This window comes from Cyprinodon variegatus, unplaced genomic scaffold (assembly GCF_000732505.1).
Source record: "Cyprinodon variegatus isolate N-32 unplaced genomic scaffold, C_variegatus-1.0 Scaffold1022, whole genome shotgun sequence".
Classification (NCBI taxonomy): domain Eukaryota; kingdom Metazoa; phylum Chordata; class Actinopteri; order Cyprinodontiformes; family Cyprinodontidae; genus Cyprinodon; species Cyprinodon variegatus.
Window position 1 is genome coordinate 174,660 of NW_015151475.1, and position 10,323 is coordinate 184,982.

Consider the following 10,323-nt stretch of genomic DNA (forward strand, 5'->3'; position numbering starts at 1 on the left):
TATCCGGATACAACATTTTGACAACCCTAAGTTCCATGCAGGAGTTCTGGAATAGACTCCCACTTGCGTTTTGGCTGGAAACTGCTGTGCGTCTCTAGAAATTCCAGACCGACGGTGCAGAAGCATACCAGCAAAACTGGTTCGCCACCAGAACCAAGCCACATTTAAAGTGTGCGGTTGGAGAAGTCTAATCTGCCCTTTAGTCACTAATGAGTCATTTTCTAAGCTAGAAATCAAAGCCTCCACTATTAATTAATGGCAGATACGCCTGCAGTCAGGAAGGAAGAAAAGACATTTTAGATAATAGGTTAGGTTAAAGTATAAATTGGGGGAAAATGATAATAATAAAAGGAGATGCATTAAAAGGGAGGAGGTGTCTGTGGCTGTTTTTCTTAATTTTGTCTGATGTTGGTGCAACAAACTAAAAAAAAAAAAAAGAAAAGACCTAATTCTTTTTGGCAGCTGATTTCTTCATCCATCTGTAATTTCCTCTTTTTCCAGGCCATCTATTGACCAAATGAAACGTTTATTGCCGCCACTTCTTCTCCACTCTACCTCTAATAGCTTTAGATTTAAGATAAAACTTTCCTTTCTCACTTTGATATTCTTCCAGTGGAACGGATTTTAAACTGGCAAAGGTCATACTTCGGTAGAAAGTTGGTGAAAGACAGATTTTTGAAAAGTGGTCTTTAAACATGCTTTTAATCGGTATGAGGAAAACTCTTCATGTTTGGAAAGGTGATGTGCAATAAGGAGGAGAAATTTGGTTTATCAAACGTTTGAAAAGTTAACATCTGTTTGCTTCTTCTGACGTTACCTGAAGACTTTCAGTATTTTTTTTTTTTTATTTTGGTTTCAGTCATTCCTTGGTAGAATGATAATTATAAAGCGGTTAAATGACTCCTGGTGTGTTTGCATGGTTCCAGCACATTTCTAGCCTCGCCTTAACGTCCCACTCTGGCTTTCCCCTGCTTCTCCAACCTTTCCCAGCTTCTTAAGCAGCTTTAAAGTATGAGCTTTATTAGCTCTTGTCTCAGAAGGGAGACGCATCCTGGAATTGCATCATGGCTGAGTCTTTGGGGCAAGCAGCTTCATGCACAGATCGGGAAAGCCACGTAATTTCCTCACATGGAAAAGCTGAGATGATTAGCGCTTAGATTTACTTTCCATGGAAATTCATGCAAGATCAGACGGATAAGTAACCCCGCGTTGGTTTCCGGTTGATGGGAAGTTTGCTTTAGGTTTTGAAGGTGGGGTTGTTGATCTGACGTTTTTGATTTCCAAACGTAGAGCGGAGGAGTAAAAAAATCATATGGGTGGAAAACATCCGAAAGGAGGCGCGCCATAAAAAACAGCAAATTATGCACTTTAAAAAAGAAAAAAAAAGATGATTAAGACATTGTTAAGGAGCTCTAGCTAAAAGGTGGGCTTTATATTTTTATTTCTCACAATATTTGTGGTAATTATTCTGAAGTTAAAAGGGATGCAAAAAAGATTCAAAGCTCCTTTTTAAGGCAACTAACTGCATCTCACTCGCTTCCCCTAAACATAGACACTGCTATTAATTAAACACTCATTTCTGAACAGGCTTCTGCTTACAAGACGAAGATTAGTGTGAGGATGAACGCAGATCAATTAAGCAAGAAACCCAAAGTCGATCCTCTACTTTATAACCACAGCTCTGCCACATTTACATCATCAGGGGCCGTTCCGGTTCAATATGAATGTAATTACCAGATGAAATGGCGCATTAAGATAAAATCTATCACTCACTTCCCTTCACTTCACTTTATTTTTTAGCAAATAATCCAAAATTAAACAACAATAACAAAACAAAACCAACAATTTACCGAAAAACAGGAATAGGCTGAAGAAAAGCTTATTATTGCCTACCCTGTTTTCTACTTACAATCTTTACAACCTACCAGGTTCTTTACTGCGTATATAAATATTCAATTCTACATAACATAGGATTTTATCATTTTACATTTTAAAGCCCTTTTAAAATTCACCAAGAAAGGACATAACTTTAAATCATCATTCAATTCATTCAACATTTTCACACCAATAACTGAAACACATCTAGACTTTATCTGGCTCTTCTCTTTTGCGCATTCCAATATAAACAAACCTCGCAAATTATATTTATTCTCTCTTAACTTTAATAATTTCTGAATACCTTTAAACTGTAAACATTTTGCTCTAACGGACCAATCAGAGGGCAGAAAATGCTGAGGTTAGGGCGGGCTCGCTAGCTGATCCTGTGGGGTAAATCTGAAATTCTATTGGTTGAAGAAGACGTTCCTCACTAATATTGTTATGGTAACATCAGCCAGCACTGCTGCTTCTGAAGGGCAGATTGGATTGACATAGCAACATAGCACATAGCACATAGAAATCTGATTGGATAAAAAATATAGTAACCACATAAATGTAATGGAAGCAACGCTGCCAAGAGAAACGCTACAAAATTAAGAGAATGGATTGTTTGGAATAAATTAAAACTGTTTGAAAGAAGAAGATTAAAGGTTTAGGTTATGAATGTAGGTTAGTGATTCTGATTGATTTTAATCGAGCAGCGAAGGTCCTGATTGCCCGCCCCTGATTGGAATCAACCACTTTCACAATAAATCAGTTCTCACCACGATGAGATATTTTTCCCAAATAAAAATAAATGATGTGATTGTTTTTTCATTGTTTTCATGTCCTTATCTAACATTTTGTGATAAATCCATAACTTCTCATCACTCTGTCCTTTATTTTCTGTTCTTACGACGCTTCTCTAAAACTGAGCTTCTTCTGCAGTCAAACTTTACTGGTTTTCAAAGCAAACATGAAGCTTGGAAGATAATGCATTTTAAATATCCATTTGTAATAATCTCATGGTGTAGCAGTGCAAAAGTAAACATCCTTGGCGTTATAAAAGCAGTTTAAAACCCATATCAATGTGAAGCAGCCCCATCAGATGTCTTCCTGCTTTCTAACTAGGAGTTGTTTGGTCTTTGCAGCCAACTGCAGTGATGACATGAACCGTTTCCTCAGATTCAGGAAGGAGATTAATGCCTGTGGGCGACACCTCAGTTTGCTACATTAGCACGAGTTAATCAGAGGCCTTTGCTCGTGTTTACACCCCTGAACCTTTCTCTGCTCCGTCTGCCTGCAGCTGCATCGATTCCTGGTCCAAGGTGAAGCCCTGCTGCCCTGAACATCCCTTCAATTGACTCGCAGGCCAGGTGTTTGAAGCCCAGCGACCAGCTTGACTCAGGTATGTGGACAGTAGCTAGATGTTTCTACATGTATAGAGATGTTTTTAGACTCTGCAAGATGTTCTGTGTTTGTAGCATTCCTGGTTAAGAAGTGTGAATATTCTTGAAAATAGAAATAATCTGATAATAATCACTCCATGAAGTCGGCTAATTTGCTGCTGCTGATTATGCATGCTGACGTAAGGAGGTGGGCGGAGCTAGAGGGCTGATGGTGTATGTGTGCTGGATAAAAAACCTTGTTTGTTGCTTTGAGGGAAAAAGTGAGATCTAAATTCTTCTCAGTTTATCACACTGAAAAGTTCAATGTTTTGATAAAAAAAAAAAAAGAATCTTTATCAGAAAAATTAAACATTTATATCACTTAGACTTAGAGAAACGTTGTCATTTTGCACACACAGATTGTATACAAAACAAAATTTCCATTTCTTAAAGTGCAGCAGTGCTAAAATGTAAACATGGTGATCAAATGTCAACATAAGAATGGGATATGATTAAGTTAGTGATATTCTGTTAAAAATACCAGAAAGGCAACATGGACAAAATCACTTGGACTTTCTGCTTATATCTTCTGTTATAATCTTAAATGGATGAAGCTGTGATTGCTGATGTGATGGAAATCTGTCTTTCTAAATAAAAAATAAAAAATAAAAAAGAATGGGATATGATTTATAAGTTGCCTGCTTTGTAGCGTTTTGAACGGCATATTTTATGGAATTGTGGAGAGCACATCATGGCCGCCGCCACGAGGCGCCGCCATGATCTCTGTCTCTCAGCAGCAGATCAATAGTTTTCTCTGCTAACATTTTTGACCTTTTGTTGGGACACCAACCAGTTTCAAATCACTTCCATTAAATCAAATAAACCAGGGTGCAGTGCTAAGGCAAACGACATCAACAACCTGCAGTGGTTTATGCCAATTGTTTACCATTAAGCCTGGTTTATGCTCGCTGTGTCGAACAGGGTGCAAGGGCTCGTGTGCCAAAAGTTACGCAATCTGCAAGCGGCCACACCGCTAGGACATGTACCTCCGAATTATTTTAACTTAGAGTGGACCGTGTGTTCCAGCCTCGTTCCAAATAGGAGGATATAAAGTTCTTCTCCTTTGACAAGTTTGCCTTTACTGACATCAGATGGTGCAGAAGGTTGAAGTAGAGCAGTTTGGTTAAATGCAGAGTTGTTGCTGTTTATTCAGTGTCTGCAAACAGCAGAAGGGAAGAGTTCACTGACCCAGCTGCTGGTAAAAACAAGGATCTTAGTTTGTTTCCATCACATACAGCTTAAAATCTGAAACTATCACCTGTAGTCGACAGAGAAACCAACTTAGAGCAGTAATTATATCAAAATTGTTTAAAAATGCATATAAACATTTTGCATTTAAAGTCATATTTAAATTTCTTATTATTTTGGCTTAAACTTGTATATACGTGTACTATATATCAGACCATATTTTCCCGAAAGGTTAGAAAATTACTATATATAAAAAAAAAATTCCTGTCTTAAAATCGGTTTTTATTTTTTCGTTATCTTCTGCAGGCCGGTTAGTTATACGTCAGCCTGAACACCTAAATTCAGCCAATCATATGTCAACGGTCATCTGTCAATCACATTTTTTCAGTCATAGCATCTTGATTCTTATGTCGCAGCTAATATACACAACGCTTGAAATAAGAATCATTTCCTTTCCCATTGAGTTCAGTCCCAGTGTTGACGGGGATGGACGTCTGTGTCTTCAGCAGGCGTAGAGCTAACAGAACTGGCAGCGTTGCGAGGCAAGGGCTTAAACATGTACGGCTGGAAGCCTTCTACACCAAACCAAGCTTCTGCCGCCCTGGTGTCCTCTTCCACAACATCTTCATCCCNAATAATTTCTGAATACCTTTAAACTGTAAACATTTTGCTCTAACGGACCAATCAGAGGGCAGAAAATGCTGAAATTAGGGCGGGCCTGCTAGCTGATCCTGTGGGGTAAATCTGAAATTCTATTGGTTGAAGAAGACGTTCCTCACTAATATTGTTATGGTAACATCAGCCAGCACTGCTGCTTCTGAAGGGCAGATTGGATTGACATAGCAACATAGCACATAGCACATAGAAATCTGATTGGATAAAAAATATAGTAACCACATAAATGTAATGGAAGCAACGCTGCCAAGAGAAACGCTACAAAATTAAGAGAATGGATTGTTTGGAATAAATTAAAACTGTTTGAAAGAAGAAGATTAAAGGTTTAGGTTATGAATGTAGGTTAGTGATTCTGATTGATTTTAATCGAGCAGCGAAGGTCCTGATTGCCCGCCCCTGATTGGAATCAACCACTTTCACAATAAATCAGTTCTCACCACGATGAGATATTTTTCCCAAATAAAAATAAATGATGTGATTGTTTTTTCATTGTTTTCATGTCCTTATCTAACATTTTGTGATAAATCCATAACTTCTCATCACTCTGTCCTTTATTTTCTGTTCTTACGACGCTTCTCTAAAACTGAGCTTCTTCTGCAGTCAAACTTTACTGGTTTTCAAAGCAAACATGAAGCTTGGAAGATAATGCATTTTAAATATCCATTTGTAATAATCTCATGGTGTAGCAGTGCAAAAGTAAACATCCTTGGCGTTATAAAAGCAGTTTAAAACCCATATCAATGTGAAGCAGCCCCATCAGATGTCTTCCTGCTTTCTAACTAGGAGTTGTTTGGTCTTTGCAGCCAACTGCAGTGATGACATGAACCGTTTCCTCAGATTCAGGAAGGAGATTAATGCCTGTGGGCGACACCTCAGTTTGCTACATTAGCACGAGTTAATCAGAGGCCTTTGCTCGTGTTTACACCCCTGAACCTTTCTCTGCTCCGTCTGCCTGCAGCTGCATCGATTCCTGGTCCAAGGTGAAGCCCTGCTGCCCTGAACATCCCTTCAATTGACTCGCAGGCCAGGTGTTTGAAGCCCAGCGACCAGCTTGACTCAGGTATGTGGACAGTAGCTAGATGTTTCTACATGTATAGAGATGTTTTTAGACTCTGCAAGATGTTCTGTGTTTGTAGCATTCCTGGTTAAGAAGTGTGAATATTCTTGAAAATAGAAATAATCTGATAATAATCACTCCATGAAGTCGGCTAATTTGCTGCTGCTGATTATGCATGCTGACGTAAGGAGGTGGGCGGAGCTAGAGGGCTGATGGTGTATGTGTGCTGGATAAAAAACCTTGTTTGTTGCTTTGAGGGAAAAAGTGAGATCTAAATTCTTCTCAGTTTATCACACTGAAAAGTTCAATGTTTTGATAAAAAAAAAAAAAGAATCTTTATCAGAAAAATTAAACATTTATATCACTTAGACTTAGAGAAACGTTGTCATTTTGCACACACAGATTGTATACTAAACAAAATTTCCATTTCTTAAAGTGCAGCAGTGCTAAAATGTAAACATAAGAATGGGATATGATTAAGTTAGTGATATTTTGTTAAAAATACCAGAAAGGCAACATGGACAAAATCACTTTCTGCTTATATCTTCTGTTATAATCTTAAATGGATGAAGCTGTGATTGCTGATGTGATGGAAATCTGTCTTTCTAAATAAAAAATAAAAAATAAAAAAGAATGGGATATGATTTATAAGTTGCCTGCTTTGTAGCGTTTTGAACGGCATATTTTATGGAATTGTGGAGAGCACATCATGGCCGCCGCCACGAGGCGCCGCCATGATCTCTGTCTCTCAGCAGCAGATCAATAGTTTTCTCTGCTAACATTTTTGACCTTTTGTTGGGACACCAACCAGTTTCAAATCACTTCCATTAAATCAAATAAACCAGGGTGCAGTGCTAAGGCAAACGACATCAACAACCTGCAGTGGTTTATGCCAATTGTTTACCATTAAGCCTGGTTTATGCTCGCTGTGTCGAACAGGGTGCAAGGGCTCGTGTGCCAAAAGTTACGCAATCTGCAAGCGGCCACACCGCTAGGACATGTACCTCCGAATTATTTTAACTTAGAGTGGACCGTGTGTTCCAGCCTCGTTCCAAATAGGAGGATATAAAGTTCTTCTCCTTTGACAAGTTTGCCTTTACTGACATCAGATGGTGCAGAAGGTTGAAGTAGAGCAGTTTGGTTAAATGCAGAGTTGTTGCTGTTTATTCAGTGTCTGCAAACAGCAGAAGGGAAGAGTTCACTGACCCAGCTGCTGGTAAAAACAAGGATCTTAGTTTGTTTCCATCACATACAGCTTAAAATCTGAAACTATCACCTGTAGTCGACAGAGAAACCAACTTAGAGCAGTAATTATATCAAAATTGTTTAAAAATGCATATAAACATTTTGCATTTAAAGTCATATTTAAATTTCTTATTATTTTGGCTTAAACTTGTATATACGTGTACTATATATCAGACCATATTTTCCCGAAAGGTTAGAAAATTACTATATATAAAAAAAAAATTCCTGTCTTAAAATCGGTTTTTATTTTTTCGTTATCTTCTGCAGGCCGGTTAGTTATACGTCAGCCTGAACACCTAAATTCAGCCAATCATATGTCAACGGTCATCTGTCAATCACATTTTTTCAGTCATAGCATCTTGATTCTTATGTCGCAGCTAATATACACAACGCTTGAAATAAGAATCATTTCCTTTCCCATTGAGTTCAGTCCCAGTGTTGACGGGGATGGACGTCTGTGTCTTCAGCAGGCGTAGAGCTAACAGAACTGGCAGCGTTGCGAGGCAAGGGCTTAAACATGTACGGCTGGAAGCCTTCTACACCAAACCAAGCTTCTGCCGCCCTGGTGTCCTCTTCCACAACATCTTCATCCCGCTGTCCTCCTCTAAATAAAGAAATGTATGACTGAGGAGACTCATCCACGACCTCCGACACAAAACTCTCCTCCTCTTGCATGTTTCCGCTGTCCATAGCGTTCCTTGACAGTGTCGTTTCTAAGTCACCAATTTAGTGCTACTTGGTCCCAATGTTATTTCCCATTGGGAACCTACTAGCACTAAGTAGCTAACTGGTTAGCAAGATGCTTCCGTCAAACCAGCCACAACCAAACTTGATTGCGAACCTTCTGCCACAACAATCCCGCCCCCTTGATAAACGACCAATCACATTCACTTTATTCGCTCGTGTAAATAAGGCACCGCTAGAGAGAATTCGGAAACGCAACGGTTGGAACAGCCGCTTCCCTACGACTTCAAGATTTTATTTTGGTCTGTCAATATGCTCTATCCAGATCTACTCAGGTGGAAAAGTTTTATTTTCCCCTGGTTTAACTTTATAAAAGTTTCTAAAAAGTCTCTAAAGTTCTAAAAGTCTTTCTAAGGAACCTTTGGCTATCCAGTTATTAAACAAAATAATAATAATAAACAGATGAATTGCTGTGAAAGATAATTCTTAGTTGCAGTCCCAGTTCTTTTTCATTTCACGTCTTGCCCAGGACAGCATATAGATGTGAAGGCAGCCCATTGGGTAATGCCTCTGAACTAGAGCTGGACCGATGTCTGTCATTTTTATCTGATCAGGAGCTTTGCCTCGTCTGCTTGTTAGTTGCGTTGATAGTTAACAACCCAAATGCACTTCTTTATATTCTGATATTTGCTGCATTAATGTCGTAGTTTCTAATGCAGCATCATCTGTACTTGGTTTTACTGGAGACCGTTAATGTATTTAATCATAAAGAGTTGTGGCGGCTGGAGCAAAAACCTCCGAAAGCCAAAAAATGGGCTTGTTTGTTGAACCGTCAATGGTTTCTTTACATATCGATGGTGCAAACACACTGCTGATGGGTCTTTGTAGGTGCTGGGCTGCTGGAAGGATCAGATGGCTTTAAGTCTTATTTAAGGACAAGGATCAATCCACTAAAGGGAATTCATTTCATAACTAGAAACACATAAATGGGTTAAATTAAAAACCCAGTAAGCTCGGGTTTGGTTTAAGCTCAGAGCTGATATTACATCACATCTCTTCCAGTAAATGTTTGATCCTTAGAATAGTTTCCTCAGCATACGTAAAGAGAGGAAGTTTGAATCTACCACTTTACAGATTAAATGTGAAGCATTTTAACCAGCTGCAGATTTTAATAACTGATAAAAGCGGCTCTTTACTGTGGCTCAGATTAAAGTTTTACTGCATCATGTTGCTGGAGTTGTTTCTGTAACGTAAACTGAAATATGCTATGATGATATACTGCAGTAATTCAGCTCTGGAACCACCTCAGCTGCTGTTGGATGGATTGAGGAGACGATTGGTGTCGATTGGCATCATTCATGCTACAAGATAAAAATAAAATAATCTGCTGTCTGTTTGTCCGACTGCTTCCCATATCAGCTCAGTGGTTGGCAGGATGATACTCGGTTTACACGGTGCCATCAAACCTACGGAGCCCCTAAAGGGACATGGAGGGGGAAAAAAAGAACTTTTCCGAGATCCCGCAATACTTTAGCAAGATCCCGCAATAGTTTCGCGATATCTCGCAAAAGTATTGCGGGATCTCACAAAAGTATTGCGGGATCTCACAAAAGTTAATTTTTTCCCTCCATGTCCCTTTAGGGGCTCCGTAGGATTGCATACGGACCTTGTCTCTCTTCATTCGTGTAATGTCGTGTTTCTCTAGAAATTAAGAACCTTTCCAAATCATCCTCCATGGTTGTAGCTGACACATGGGCATATTATCCTCCCATAGCAGTACACTTTGCAACTCCACTGTTGTGTGTTTGTTTTACTTCCGCTGACATGGCAAAACGTTTTGCGAGATCTCGCAAAAGTATTGCGGGATCTCGCAAAGTTTATTTTTTCCTCCATGTCCCTTTAGGGGCTCCGTACAAACCTATCCAATTAATAATTGAAAAGAAAAAAATCTTAGGACTAATCAAATGGCAAAATAATTGTTAGTTGCAGCCCTACGTGCGATTCTGGATTCGCACTTCAATAAAAATTCAATAATAATTTATCAATCCTAAAGTGGAATTAAGTATGTATCCCGATGTGTCGCGAACAGTAACAAACATCATATATGGCTTTTTTTTTCTATATATATATACATACATACACAGGTGCTGGTCATAAAATTAGAATATC

At 38.9% G+C, this 10,323-nt stretch overlaps 1 protein-coding gene across 1 annotated transcript in view; it reads left to right on the top strand.

Annotated features, from left to right (window-relative positions):
* Positions 1 to 10,323, top strand: part of LOC107100876 (E3 ubiquitin-protein ligase znrf1-like) — a 20,694-nt gene that overhangs the window by 4,884 nt on the left and 5,487 nt on the right. Inside the window, exon 4 of the mRNA XM_015399539.1 lies at positions 3,164 to 3,265. Coding sequence (XP_015255025.1) covers positions 3,164 to 3,221 — 58 coding nt within the window. The 3' untranslated portion in view covers positions 3,222 to 3,265. The remainder of the gene's footprint in view (positions 1 to 3,163; positions 3,266 to 10,323) is intronic.